Here is a 16,226-nt window from a genome sequence, read left to right as displayed (position 1 = left end):
AATCAATGTGTTTACAAGTATTAGCATAATGGCTGCAAGTTAATGACTCTCAATGGCTCCCTGCTAAGCTAGCCTGCAAAACCAGTAAATAAACACTTCCCGAGATTATCGTCTTGGCCTCTCTCTCTCTCTCTCTCTCTCTCTCTCTCTCTCTGTCTCTCTCCCCCCTTGAACTCCAGCACCCCAGTTCATCCCTCAGCATCGCCAAATCCGGACCTCAGGCCCAACCCTCCCACCTCCTCTAAGCCCCTCAAGAGCCCCAAATTACCCTCAGACGTCCCCTGTATTTTAGCCCTTATGGTCATGACAAGGCTAAAGCTCACTGCGGGCATTAGCACTCCAGATGGGGTTAAAGGAATCAATTGACCTCAACGCTCTCCTGTACACACAGTGCAGACACACAGAGACACATGCAGGTTGCAGATATACAAAAGAATTGCTGTGGATGTTTTAGGCAAATAAGTACACGTAAGTTTCCTTCTTATGTGAGGAGTGCCAAGGCCCTGATATACTCGGCAGCAAAGTGCCCGGTTTAATTACTACACTGGGTAGGCAGACCTGTTGGTCCACCAAGAGTTGGTCCACCAAGAGTATTCAGATCCTTTACGGGCGCCTGGGTAGCTCACCAGGGAGAGCAGGCGCCCTTATATGGAGGTGTATTCCTCGACGCAGCAGCCCCGGGTTCGACTCCGACCTGCAGCCCTTTGCTGCATGTCATTCCCCCTCTCTCTCCTCCTCAATGTATTCAGCTGTCCTATACAAATAAAGGCCTAAAATGCCAACAAAAAAAAGTAGTAGTAGTAGTTTACTTAAGTAAAAGTACTAATACTACAGTTTAAAAATACTCTGTTAGAGGAAAATCTCGCATTGAATATGTTACTTAAGTAATCATCAGGAAAATGTACTTAAAGTATTAAAGGTAAAAGTTCTAAATGCAGAAAAATCCTCACATTTTAGAAACTGGAAACAAAATTAATTGAATGTAACGGACGTTCGTTAATATCAAAAAGTTACGCACTAAAGCTGTAATTTGTAAAGTAACGAGTAACTAAAGCGGTCAGATGAATGTAGTGGAGTAAAAAGTACAATATTTCCCTCTGAAATATAGCGGAGTAGAAGTAGAAAGTGTCATGAAAGGAAAAGACTCAAGTAAAGTACCTCAAATGTGTACCTAAGTACAGTACTTGTGTAAATGTACTTAGTTACATTCCACTACTGGTGTGGTCACTCTGCACAGACCCTCGATACAATATTAATCTAAACAAAGATGGACGCTTTAAAAGGTCGCATGGCATGAACATTTCACTTTTTTTTAACATTAATATGCGTTCCCCCAGCCTGCCTATGGTCCCCCAGTGGCTAGAAATGGTGATAGGTGTAAACCGAACCCTGGGTATCCTGCTCCGCCTTTTAGAAAATGAAAGCTCAGATGGGCCGATCTGGAATCTTCTCCTTATGAGGTCATAAGGAGCAAGGTTACCTCCCCTTTCTCTGCTTTGCCCGCCCAGAGAATTTGGCCAACCCATGGGGGAGAGACATCATGGCTTTCAAACAAGCAAAGTGACAGTTGGTCAAGGCCACACCCCCACCCTCCACCTTGCCCCCCCTCTCTCCTCCTCAATAGCTACAGACACAGAAATGGCACATACTAAGGAAAGCTCATTGTGGGACTGGCTCTAGTGGCACCAAGGCTGAATTTCGGGAAAGAGACTTCAGATACAGTATTAGGGGACCACTAAGGTCTATATAAAAGAGACTTCAGATACAGTATTAGGGGACCACTGAGGTCTATATAAAAGAAACTTCAGATACAGTATTAGGGCACCACTAAGGTCTATATAAAAGAGACTTCAGATACAGTATTAGGGGACCACTAAGGTCTATATAAAAGAGACTTCAGATTCAGTATTAGGGGACCACTAAGGTCTATATAAAAGAGACTTCAGATACAGTATTAGGGGACCACTAAGGTCTATATAAAAGAGACTTCAGATACAGTATTAGGGGACCACTAAGGACTATATAAAAGAGACTTCAGATACAGTATTAGGGGACCACTAAGGTCTATATAAAAAGAGTTTTCAGATACAGTATTAGGGGACCACTAAGGTCTATATAAAAGATACTTCAGATACAGTATTAGGGGACCACTAAGGTCTATATAAAAGAGACTTCAGATACAGTATTAGGGGACCACTAAGGTCTATATAAAAGAGACTTCAGATACAGTATTAGGGGACCACTAAGGTCTATATAAAAGAGACTTCAGATACAGTATTAGGGGACCACTAAGGTCTATATAAAAGATACTTCAGATACAGTATTAGGGGACCACTAAGGCCTATATAAAAGCATCCAAAGAGCACCATGTCATGGGACCTTTAAACAGTACTTCGGCAAGTCCTTTTTGCTTTTTTTTTTACTTTGCTTACATTACAAACAGAACCTGGCACCCATCCCTCAGACCATTGACATCACAAGAGCCGCGTTTCCATAAAATGCGGTAGGTAAACCGTACGGACACGTACCTAAACACTAGATCTGTTTTCATTTCCACCGCAGACGGTAAGCTTAAATGTAGGCGGGGTTGTTACCGGATGGTAAGAGCCGTGGACAGCCACACGCTGAGTAGTCTCGCTTTGCCAGATCATCCACACACTGTGGAGCGGAGGAAGGTGTGGCTAGTCCACACAGCATTCTGGGATGGGAGAGAAACATGCTCTGGTTTATTGGCATTTCTTCAAACCAATCACAATGGTCATGGACGGTGCTAAGCTTCGCACGGAGCCACTGTAAAATACTTGTGCGAGAGAAAACTCAGATTGGACAGATAGTCTAGCTAGCTGTCTGGATTTACCCTGCAGAGATCTGAGGAGCAGTTAACCATAGTCCTCAGAAATCCACCGGAGTTTAGAATTACAACACAAAGAAAGCGGAAGGAAACATGCTGAGAAACAGGCTGAAAACCCTTTATGTTCCTCACTTGCCCTTTCAACTCTCACTGTGTTTCTTCTTCACCGATAATGCAGAGGAACGTCTGCACCAATCGCGGACTGCAGTGTTTCTAGCACCACCCTTAAGTATCGTATCAGGGTGCTAGGTATCAGGGTGCTAGGTACCTTTTCCGTTACGGAAAAGGATGGAATGGAGCGGTTCTATTAGTACCATCTACAACTTTTGTCATTGGAAACGCAAAAATAACCGTTCTAATGTGTAACGAACTGAACTGAACCAGACTGCTTGGTGGAAACGAGGCTAAGGTGATGGCTGTAAAGCTACACATTGGGTGTATGTCATTTCTCTTTTCATTGAAGAAATGAAGGTTAAAGTGGGATTATGTAACCTTTGCTGAACAGTGGCTGAAAGTGAGAATTACTGTATAGCAAATTGGACTCAATAATAAGTTTGCTAACAATAGCTAACATAAGCTTCTAGTCATACCAGACCAAGTAAAGCTGTAGCAGCCTAACCCCTGGGTGTAGCTAACACATTGCACCCAAATTGGCCAAATTGCACCCGGCGCGTCCATACTGCATCCTTACGGGATTTATTTGGACTGTTAAAACACAAGATATTAATTTGATATAACACCATAGATCCTTTTTTATAAAGATAACACCAGAAAGGAGAAGGCATGGAAATGAATTGCATGGGTGCTTATAGTGGAAGGTATATACTAGCTTAATAAACATGTGATTGTTCTGTAGAGAGCATTTCAGTGACAGTCGGGCAGCAAAGACGCTCCGTTTCTGAGGCGCTCCCGGTGTGGTATGGCGCGTGGCGGAGGACGGAACAAAACCAGCGACGCAGCCGGAACGCGTCACTTCCGCGCCTGGTGGAATTTCGGGATGAGTGTGCGTTTTAGTGGTTATAAATTCAACTTTAAAATTTGTAAGAGGAAGAAATATATTTCTTCTTTCAAAACAAGTTACATAGTCACCTTTTAAATAAAATGTTCCTGTCAATATCAGTGACAGAGCTGGACACACTTGTGCCCCAATACTCCTCCCCTCACTCAGGAACACAAACACATTATCACCAATTTATTCCGAATTACACCCAAAAACACCAAATCTGTCTTCATCCTGTCACCAGGGACAACCCTGCTACTTAGGCAATCCCTTGTCAAGAGCCCAAAACCTGACCAATCACATGAGTTCATGACTTATCCCAGTAATAATCTGATAATCTTGCAGCATCTCTCTCTTGGAGGCACAAGCCAAGGTCGATCCCTATTGTTATTCATGGGGAGGGCTGTGAGGAGGCATGATGAATGATGATAACACCAGCCGTGTCTCACACTACGGTAGCCTATGGGGGCAGTGGCCGAGATTTTCATCATGGCTGAAATGCGGTATGCGCATATTAATTGAGGAATTTGTCACCGTTATGGTCTGCAGAGGACAGAAAATGCCATCTAGGCTGATAGTTATATGATTGCTATAACACGGCCCAGACAGATTAAACAAATCACAGCCCACGTCCCATGCAAATGGAATCCATAAAAATGCAAGATGCTGGGGAACAAAACGCTAAGTAAGAGAAGAAAAAAAATCATGTCTCACAAAAAAAAAAAGAAAAAAAATCATGTCTCACAAAAAAAAAAAAAAAATCATGTCTCACAAAAAAAAAAAGAAAAAAAAAGGGGGTTACAAAGGGGGAGTCTAGCTTTGGAGAGAAATTCCATCCAGTGGAAATAGATCTCACACAGGAAGAGAGCGGAGGGGCAAAATGAACACAAATACAGAAAGAACGACAGAAATAGACCCAGAGAAATTCTTGAGAAGCTGGTCAGACAGTGGATACATTTATAGAGGAAGGGAAGGGAAGCACTGGGGAGGTTTGTGAGTGGACAACGGATTAGACCAGTGGCTGAACTGGACCCAGCAGCTGAAGGCGCAGATAAACTCCACTTGCAGCTGTTTGCATTGTGGAGCACGCCACCAAGTGGAGAGTTCCCCAAGAGTGGAATAAGAGATGCTGTAGCTTGATCGAAGGCTGTGTTCCTTACTTTATTGTCCGTAGCTTGATGCAAATGCATTGCATAGACCTGTTAACTGTAATTGTCCTATTTTTCTTTTCTCTGTTTTATATAGCAGATGTTACTACTGTATATCTTTTGTCCTTTTTATTGTAATTTCTACCTGCCTAATGGACTACAGATGGAAATTAGCCCTTGGGCTACAATCTGGCCCTTTTACGTGTACTGCTGTACATGTTCATCAAATGTGCATTGTCCTGAAATAATACATACAAAAAAATAAATAAATAAAAAACAATTATTACATAATTGTCTTATCGCAATTTTTTTTTTTTTTTACCCAATCGGCAATTCTTTTTTTAATTGCTAACATTACCTAAGGTCCTAAGGGGAATGATTGTTGATGGTAATTGTCAGTTTTATGATCATTTCAGAAAAACGTTTTATGATAAGAGGCATGGTTTACTTCATAGGCTGTCTACCTGTGTTACTACATTATCTGGGTCACATGACAGTAATATAACCAAAAGATGTATCCTGGGATTCATTTTAAACTTTAATTTCTTTGCAAAGTAATACATAAATAAATATTTTAAAATTTGACTGAAAGAGGCAATTATATTGTGATTCGCAATTATTTGAGACAATTAATTGTACGGTACAATTTGGAATTGTTACAGCTCTAGCATTGCAATACATAGAGCAGTGCTTCCCAACACGTTATGCTTGTGATCCTTTAAAGGATAGATTCACATTGTATGTACAGAAAAGTACTTGGCACATCTACAGCGTGAGACAGGTGCATCAGAAGGGGGACAAGCAGGTCAAAAGTTGCGAAGCTGCACACTGTCTAACTTGCAAAAAAGAAAAGAAAAAAAGTTTAATAGTAGGCAACGTTTTGGTAATAGACCATCTTCAGTCTTCTGTCTTTAAACAACACATCTAAAAAGGCCCAATTTGGCCTCAGACCACACGATTCAGGACCAAACAAAACGAAATCGGAATAGTGACGTATAGCGGAGAATTGCAGACTCAGTGCGGTGTGTGAGATGTGATGGGTGCGAGACAGGTTGTGTCAGGACAGACAGGTGTGCAGGACGAATAAGGCTAGCAGTGAACCATGAAAAAAACATTGAATGTTCTGTGGCCAGAAATAAATGCCACAGCTCCTCGCGAGCCAAACTAAGTTTCTGAGTTGTGTTCATGTGTTTGCCACCGGCTGAATACAGGGACGTGGAGCCCTGTATAGTGATTTAGGTGATATTGCCCAGCCTTTTTTTGTTTTTTGTTTTTCTGAGCTGCAGTGGAAGGACAGAAATACAACAGAGTGATTTCCCCTTGATTATTATTGGAATAATTTCAAGACATGAAGAGATGAAACCACTCAGTATTTCCAAAGAAAGATGCTAATATTTCTCTTATACTCTACCCTGGTAGTCATCTTTTGATCCCATATGGCGTTTTTCCATTACATGGTACTGGACTCGCCTCGACTCTACTCGCCTTTTTTGGTTTTCCATTATGAAAAAAGTCCCTGGTACCTGCTGCGAGGTCCTTTTTTTAGTACCACCTCCATCAAGGTTCCAAGCGAGCTGAGGCGATCCCAAAAGGTGACGTGAAAACCCGTGAAGACTAGTGATTGGTCGGAGAGAATCGTCACTAATAACTGCGTCATCACTGCTAGCGACAGACGGGGGTGTCCTGGACAAACCCGCCATTTTTTAAATAGTTTAGCCAGCTGTGTTTTTTTTTTTTGGCTGCCTCCAGCTTCTTTTGAAACAAAATTTGTCTTCTTGCTGACCACATGACGAGAATCAAAAACAACACACCTTCGACGTTCTGTGTGTGTGTCGTGTCAGGTCACGGCAGTTTCCTGCGGCGTCGCTATGACGACCAGCCACGATTGCCTCACCCATGAGGCGGTACTAAATCTGCAATGGAAAAAGGAGGACGGGGCAATGTGGCCGAGCCCAGCCCAGCCCAGCCCAGCCCAGCCCAGCTGGTACTAGCAGTGGGTAAGCGCCATTAGATTCATCTCACGTCTCCTTGTGGCGGCCTACAGGTTGGGAACCACTGACCTAGAGGGCATGGCACCAAAAACAACCTGCTCTGTAGAGGAGTTACACTGGGAAGTTCCCATGAGTATGGAAGCACCTGAAATGTCTACAACTGTGCAAATGTGTGCACACAATGTACGTGCTTTGACACAAAAAATGTCATGAAGCTGTTATGATAACGTAGTTTATCTTTATGCAGGACATTTTTTAAAAGCAGACAAAAAGATCAGAGATCCAGCTGAAGGTCCATTCAAAGTGCATTAAACATCAAGGGCGCTCGGCTGATTGCACGGGAGTGACATCAGCTTGGAGTCTGGCTTCCCACTGAGCTGCAGTACTTTGCTCCGCAGACAGGAGTCGGTATCCCTCAAACGCAGGCAGAGGTGGAGAGGAAACAGTGGCTGATGGTGGGATGTGCTCGGGGTCTGTGTGCTTTCTGAGCTTTGATTTATGGGATTGATTCCTGTGCTACACTGCGGGGCACGTGGCTCCTTTTTTTTTTTCCCCTAATCAGATCATTGTCAGAAAATTCAATTTTACAGGGGAGGAGGAGAGGTGCTGGCTATTGTCGAGCATGACTCATTTGATGAGATTTTATGGAGACAGTATAAGAAATAGGATGTCACAGTTTGATCCCGTCAACAACAACAACAACAACAAAAGGCAAGGCATAAAAACAGCCTTGCACTCCGCTGTTTCCGACCTCCTCATCTCCGTAGGGATCCCCAATCCGCTTCATCTCCTTTCTCCTTTTCCAGGAAGTGATGAAGTGGACACATTTCATCACCCTGGTAGCTACAGCGGTCCTGGCCCCGCTCTATTCATCACACTCATGTACAGTCCGGCCCTCCCAAAGCTATTACTGTAGCGAGCCGAACCCCACCTTGACGACACCCTGTGAGTAAGTGCGCGAAAAAAGAGAGCACAAGTGAGTCAGACCCCGCGTCGGGTGGGAGGGTGAATGAGTGCATCCACGCAAGATGATGGCGAGAGACAAAATAGAGCAGCAGAGACGGTAGAACACAAACAGACGGGAGGTGCACAGAAATAACCTGACAACAACAAAGCGGCTGCACACAACAAGCAAGAGCAAATTTAGTCCTGGAATAAAACGCTATTCTCCCGCCGCTGTATCTCTTTGGGTATGGACACAAACATTTTGAAATATAATTGCGTTAAAGTGTACACTACAACCGCTCCGTTTCAGACGGCTCGATAAATGCTCACACATGAGAGCGCATACATGTACACAAAACCCACAGGCCACACGCTCGACTGACCACTCCTCAACACTCTGACACACTTTGACGGGTTTAACCCCCATCTACGGCGGTGCTGCTGTGCACTGCTCCTGCTGTGCTGCGCGGTCTCAAGTGAGTGCTATTGATCCTAATAGTGAGGGGAATGGAGCAGCTTATCCATTAAGGCTGAGTGAGTCTGTCTCCTGGATCCTGCTCGCTCCAGACGGAGTGGAACGGACAAATGACTGGGAGGAGAAAGTCACAGGTGGGAGACTGGGGAGGGGGGGGTGGGAAATGATGCTGTATGACTTCAGGACAGTGGCGAGGAAAGGATGAGTACTAGTTTGGAAGAGAAGGGAAATAAGTGAGGGAAGAGGAAGGAGTTTAAAGGGTGATTATAGGTGCCTACAGTGTCCATAGATCTTAGGTACAAAAGGGAGAAAGTTCTAAAGTTTAGGAGCCACAACTTCAAAAGCAGGGCTGTGCAATTAATTAATTCAAATGGGCTCCTAACGATTTCGGCTGCCAACGATCACAAAAACAATGCAATCGAGAAAAAAAAGATTATTTTGCAAGTAAACTCTTATTTTGGGTAACACTTTATTTGAAGGGGTGTGCATAAGACTGACCTGACACCGTCCTTCTTATGACATGACAACTGTCATGAACATGAGGGAGTCACTTTGAGTGTTCATGACTGTTGTCATTAAGTGTCATTCGGTAACTTCTGACACTTTTAATGCAAAGTTGGCATTGTCCGAGATGTCTTTGTCATGACAACTTGACATTAACGAAGACAACAATCTCTGTGTTATGACAACTTGACATTAAGCAAGACAGTAAAACCTGTCGATGTCTTTGTAATGACAGCTCGATATTAACCTAGACAACATTACCTGTCATAAATATGTCATGACAGGCCAAACTATCAAACTTCAATAAACGACTTAGCTTTATGTGTTAACATTACATTAAACTGTCATTGTGGTTGGTTTTTACATTGGCTATCATGACAGCATTATAATAGTCATATTTATTTTTCCTTTGACCTCAAGTAAAGTGAAACATTTTGAACCTGTCATGAAGTTTGATTTTATCATCAAATGCTTATATGACAGTGTCATGAATAATATCCATAACCTCAAGTAAAGTGGAACCATTTGGACTTGTCATTAAGATAAGTTATGAGTTATTAGACCAGTTTGATGACAGTGAATGCAGTACTGAGGTGATTTAATGAGTTTTGAACGGATAACGTTAGCTTTAGGCTAACGTTTCTTGTTGCTAAAACTAGCTTACGGGCAGCTTACTAAAGTAAACGCTAGCTATAGTTAGCTAGTGAATTCCAATTAGCTGTACAGCTGTTAAATTAGTTGACTCAGCCCAGAGCTGCTAAGAGTCAAACCTGGAAAGAAAACCCTCTCGTAGTGTATTCTTAGTCGTAAAACTCAAATCGCGCACTTCTGTACTTACACTTGCTACTTTGAGTATATAGTGCGTTCACAACATGACAGGTTGTATTGTCTTGTTTAATGTCAAGTTGTCATAACAGAGATTGTTGTCTTCGTTAATGTCAAGTTGTCATGACAAAGACATCTCAGACAATGCTAACTTAGCATTAAAAGTGTCATAATTTACCGAATGACACTTAATGACAACAGTCATGAACACTCAAAATGACTCCCTCATGTTCATGACAGGTGTCATGTCATAATAAGGACGTGTCAGGTCAATTTTATGCACACCCCTTCAATTAAAGTGAATGAAAAAAAAAAAAATTTGAAACAGGAAAAGTATTAAGGGAAATTTCGCTGTTTAAGGTTTTTTTCACACAGATTGTTTTAGGGCTGGGCGATATGGAGAAAATCAAATATCACAATATTTTTTGACCAAATACCTCGATATCGATACTGCAATGATATTGTAGTGTTGACTATTGGTGCTTTCACAAAATATTTACACAATGAGATTTTAGATAAATAATCATCAGTAATGTGGATATAATGACTAAGTGGGTAAAGGCAAATAATAGAACAGTTACAACCGTCTGATAAGTTCAGAAATGCAGCCAGGAAAAGACAACACTTATGTCATATCACGATATTACGATATCCAAAATCTAAGACAATATCTAGTCTCATATCACGATATCGATATAATATTGATATATTGCGCAGCTCTAGATTGTTTGGATATAATAGATGAGCTGACAGGACACACACTCAAACACACACAAACAAACCATGATGGATTAATAGTTTTCTTCTGCATCCTTCTCATGGTTTCAAAGCACTTTTCTTTCTCCACAGCACTTAGGACACACATGTGTACTTGCACACAGACATTAATAAACCACACACTACTAACACACACTCCAATCACTGCTTTAAATCAATGGTCAATCTCACTCAACACACTCCCCTATGATTCATTTTCATTTAGCAGATGTGTTATGGGTAGGGAATGGAAGGAACCCATCAAAGTTTGCCCCGGGACAAGTCAAGTCTCCTGGATCATGACGTCTTACTAACCATTAACTGAGTTTTTTTCTTTTTTTAAACAGAGAGCGGGCAGTTCACCCCACTGAGTATTTTCTTATTTCAGTAAGACAGAGTGAAGGCCTGCAGGGATACAGAGATGCCAGAAGAGGTTCTGGCTCCATTTGATCCAAAGCTGACTGGAGTACAGCACTTCCTCAGGCTGAGGTTACCAGCAGCGAGTGAGAAACTCCCATCAGAGAAGTAGGTATGTAGGAGGTACCCACCCACTGCCTAAGTCTGTGATTTAGGATTCTGTGGTCTACCGTGTCAAAAGCTGCACTGAGATCCAATAGTACTACACCACAGTATTCTCCTGCATCACCATACATCATGATATAATTTAAGACTCTAAGAAGAGTGTTTTTTGTTGAGTGCAAATGATGGAAGAAACCACTTTTTCTAGTGGTTTTCATATTCCGTTACTTCGTTACAAATACAAAATACAATCAAGTCACTCAAAAGTCCATTCATTTCTCATGGAGTTTAAGAATAAGAAAAGGTACAGAGTCAACAAGATAAGAATACTTAACCACCACAGCTGGACCTGTAGTTTTTTTTATGCAGTTTTCCAAAGCTTTCAGGAACTGTGGTTTAAAGTGGATGCGAGTTTGATGTCATTCAACTGCTTCCTAATAAGCACTTGCTAGCAAATTATGTCAACTCATCAAAACTATGCCCCATTACGCAGGGTTTGAGGTAAAGCAGGCAGAGAGATAAATACATACTTTAAGTGTTCAGAATATTCAGAGATTATTAGCACCTTCTGGCAGCGTGGCATATATTTAAAAAGTAAACAAGCAGCTAGAATGTCTGCAGTGTGTAAAGGACAGCAGAGCATTAACCTTTTGTAATCTCTGAAATGTGTCTAGAGGTCATGGTAACAGCTGTTTTTCATACGAGTAATATGGTAAGACATGTAAAGCTCTTTCTAAGCAAATACATAGTATACATCATACCCCTGTTCAGCTTCATTGTGTGATTGTCTATTTTTTGGAACATCTTGTCCCGACTGTTTTTTTTTAAGTGACGGTATCAGTGGTCAAGTCCTCAAACTATGTGTTGACCAAATAGTGCCAGTGTTCACAATAATATTCAACCTGTCCACTACCTGTGAGCTACGGGAGGACTTGATGGGGAGAGGGCGGCCGAGCAGGATGGTAACTCGTCACATGTAACCGCGTCACTTAAAATGGCAGGAGTTTCCTCCTCCTGCTACTCGGAGCGTTTCTTGCTGAATTTAAATGAAAACAAGCTGCTTTGCTTTGCGTTCCATATTAGCTAATAGCTACAGTCTGTGTCTGTCTCATTGAGCTTGCTTGAAAAGATTGCGCGCAAACGTCATTCATTTCATGGGATCACTTGCTGGTGACGATGCAGCCTGTGGGCAGGCTTAAGAGTCCAGACGTGGGGAAGAAGCCGCTGATTGGCTGAGAAGCTTTCACTCAAAGCTTTCCTCGGGCTTCTTATTGGATGAACTGCTAGAATGAAAATTACTCACTACTCACTATAGGCCTGGGTCAAAATGGGCGGGCCCAGACCTAAAATGGGTGGGCCCAGGCCCACCCGGGCCCAATGGTAACGCCGCGGGTGGATTTAACACCTCACAATCATACACATTTACTACATCACTGGAATTGTGTCTTATATAATTGAATGTGACAAATACAATTGATTGACTTCCTATTTAGGCACAGCTTAATTGGTAAATGGTCTTTGGTCAATCAAAGTTGTCTAATGTTGCTGTGAAGTGTGCAATGTGCTGATTTCCAGAGCTGTTAATAATTTGCATTTAACTTAACATGACCCAACTTTGTAGCAGTATTTCAAATTGCAAGTATCTGATAGTGCTCCTCAGACCTGTGGAGTTCCTCAAGGGTCAATCCTTGGACCTCTCTTTTTCCTCTCTACATACTTTCTTTAGGCCACATTATTATTTTTCAGTCGTCATTTTGTCATTTAGGTTACGTCTCTTATCATAATCATGGCCCCTGTAGGCCGTGTGGTGAACTTCTTTGATGGAATACTTAAATTCCCTTAGATGGGGGACAACAGATTACGTGTGATATGTGCACACATATATCTACAACTCCTGACACAAGATCAATGCCTTTTTTATGTACAGTACCAAAACACACTGGTACATAGAGGACAAAGAAATAGAGTGGGAGAAAGAGGAGAGAGAATGATGTTCATGGAGAGAAAGAAAAAAAAGGATAGGAATAGACGAAGGACACAAGTCAGTGAGGAAACGAAAGCTGTTGATCAAAGAATGTTTGCGTCGGCGTTTGTAACCTTGAGCTGTCGCGTCAATTAAAATGAAAGAATTTATGAGGCCAGGTTAGATAGAAAGAATTAGAGTAGGGAGGACCAGAGGAAGAGATACAGTACCCTATTACGCTGTGCTGAAAAACATTGTCAGGCAGAGGTCACTACACAATGCGAATTTCGCTTCTTTCCTCTCATCTAAGAGAGAAAGATGAGGACAAAATTCTAAACTACAAATTGACAGCAGATGAAGATAGGAGGAAATACTGAGAAAAGTAATTAAAATACAAAAAAAAGACATAGCCTGGGTCTAACAAGAGCACTTGCAGCACCTCGGGTGCAACTGTCTCGGTGCATACACAGGAACACATTACAAATCAATAGTGCGATACTGGCATTTGAGGTTTGGAGAGGAGAGTGTGTTCTCTAATTAAAAACTACCCAAAGGGGTTATCTCCTGCTATGAAACAAGTCATTCTCCTCCTCCCACTCTCACATCCATCAAATCCTCTCTCTCCATATCCCTCACCCCCCTTCTGCCTGGCCCTGAATGAGGTTTTAACGAACTCGGAGAGAAAGAGCTGATTTGGGAATAGACTAGAAAATGGGAACAGACAGAGAGGTAATGAGCTTAGCCACTGTACAATCATGCTGTATTTTTGGGGCAATGTGTGAAACAATAACATGCAAAAGATGCTGAAACTTATAACATAACGCAGGTGTTTAAATATATGTGCTAGGTGTATTCACATCTGAGCTTTATTGAGCAACATTATCAATCAACAAAGTGATTGCTTCATCGTCAACATCATGTTTACATGTGCCTGTAATTAGTGTGAGCAAGTTTACATACTGTATGCATGCATGTGCATCTGTGTGTGCATTCATATATATATATATATATATATATATATATATATATATATATATATATATATGTGTGTGTGTGTGTGTGTGTGTGTGTGTGTGTGTGTGTGTGTGTGTGTGTGTGTGTGTGTGTACAGACTAATCCAGATTATAGCTAAAGTAAACAAGTAAACTATGGTGGCTTCTCACTTGTAAACCTGTGCAATTACCATTTAATTGATGCAAAGAATTTAAATTAGTAGCTGATTTAGTACAGTGTTTGCTAAGAAATGTGTCTTGTACAACCTGGTACATGCTGAATCAAAATGTCATTGAAACTATGGTTATAATTTGCCTTGGCGGCGCCCAAATTGCCAAACTCAAGGTTTCAAAACGGCAGTCCACATATCAATGGGTTGCTACGGCCATTTTTTTTAACAGTCTATGATACATACAGTATGTGTTTGGAATTTCTTTGTGTATGTAAAGTACAGTAAGTGACACTCACTCCACTGGGGGGTTGGCGTCCTCGGCTTTTGTCTCAAAGAAGCGCAGCACTTCCTCACTCTGAGAGATCTGAGGGGGGAGTCGCACCAGCGCCTAAAGAGAGAGACAGAGAGAGAATGTGGGGATAAAGAAACGGCAGCCTACAGTAGATTGATTAGTCCAGTTCTTTACTTGTTTCATTTATCTACATTATTACTATTACATCAAGTATCTAAAAGCTGCGCTTATCAATGCTTTTGATATTAACAAGAAATCCAATGCTGTGTGTATGTTCTAACAATCAGAGAGTTCTCACTCAACTCTGCAGTTCCCCTTTAACTTTATGGAGCCTTTTAGAACTAATTGATTGAACTTGTTTTTTGAAAAGCATTTCTAAAACGAATATGTTTTGCTGTGTTTGTGCCTCAAGTCCACACTACGCCGGCGTTTCCGAAACACTGTGGCTAGGCCTGCACGATAAATCGTTATAAAATCGCGATCTCAATTCACCCCTGTTCACGATTTAATTTTTAAATTACTTTGATTTTTTTTTATCCAAATAATATATTGAAAGCATTTGACATTGACATTGACATGTTTTAATTATGTAAAGACATGTTCAAGGAGTTCAGATATAGCCTGTATCAGTGCCATATTTAGTTCAATGTGTTTTATGTCACTATTTTTGGTAGCCTACTGTACTTAAATGGCCAGTGTGTACTTTATTTTCTTTATTCATTGAAGCCTCTATGTTTTCAGGGTTGTGGTGATGCACAATGTGCTATAGGTGCCCAACAAAAAAAAATCTATGTTTGGTACTGCCAATTTGTTTTGTTTTGTCATCGTTCAAGTGTGCAATAAACATTTAAAAAAAAATTGGCAGAGAATCGTGATATCAATTCTAAGCTAAAAAATTGTGATTCATATGTTTTCCCGAATTGTGCAGGCCTAATGCTGCGTTCCAGGCAACCCGTAACTCGTGTTTTCACAACCTTCTACCCGTGAAAGCGCCCTGGAACGGCAGTCAAACCCGTAACTACTACCCGTGAACTCGTACCAGATCGTTGTACTCCCTGCCTGCACGATCCGTTCTGCACATGCGCAAGATAATACTGTTTTACCGAGGATACGACCTGCACGATCTGTTCCACGCTAGCCTATGGCTAGCCTCCAGCTAGCCTCCACCGGGAAGCTAACATTAGTTTAGCTAACAGCTAATTCGGCTAACTGCTAGCTGACAGCTAGATTCAGTCTAAAATAATGTTAAGTCAAACTTAATGGGAAAAGCAGGCTACAGCTAAATTAAGACTTTACAGTAATAACAATAAAGAGTGTTGAGTATTGTATTTTAAATGAGCACAAGTAAAGTAGAACCGACGTAATAGCTGTTATATATGTTAACGTTTATTTTCAAGTTTTATTTTGAGGCTCTTTTAAAGTTATTACATGTTGTCTCAGCTAGCGGTTAGCCAAATTAGCTGTTAGCTAAACTAACATTAGCTTGGCTGTGGACCGGAAGCGTGGAACAGATCGTGCAGTGTCGTAAATCCTCGTACAACAGCGCATGCGCGAACATTTTACGCATGTGCAGAACGGGTCGTGCAGGCAGAACGGATCGTGTACCGACCATAGGTACTGACACTCCCAGTTAAGGTGTAGACACATATAGCCGACGGCCGACCGTTGACAGAAAACCCCGTCGATATGATCAGTCGCGTCCCCGAGGTCCAAAAAACTGCCACAGAACAGACCAAAAAGACGAGAGGAGACGAGATGTAATACATCTCTATGACAGCAGGCGGCGCTAATC

At 41.7% G+C, this 16,226-nt stretch overlaps 1 protein-coding gene across 5 annotated transcripts in view; it reads right to left on the bottom strand.

The window, feature by feature from the left end:
* sh3pxd2aa (SH3 and PX domains 2Aa) overlaps nt 1–16,226 on the bottom strand; it is a 151,797-nt gene that overhangs the window by 84,288 nt on the left and 51,283 nt on the right. For all 5 annotated transcript variants that reach the window (XM_039797176.1, XM_039797182.1, XM_039797190.1 and 2 more), the window contains exon 5: nt 14,439–14,530. In XM_039797176.1, the coding sequence (XP_039653110.1) occupies nt 14,439–14,530 (92 nt within the window). The remainder of the gene's footprint in view (nt 1–14,438; nt 14,531–16,226) is intronic.

The sequence above is a fragment of the Perca fluviatilis genome, chromosome 1 (assembly GCF_010015445.1).
Source record: "Perca fluviatilis chromosome 1, GENO_Pfluv_1.0, whole genome shotgun sequence".
Taxonomy (NCBI): domain Eukaryota; kingdom Metazoa; phylum Chordata; class Actinopteri; order Perciformes; family Percidae; genus Perca; species Perca fluviatilis.
This window is presented reverse-complemented; position numbering and strand designations above follow the sequence as displayed.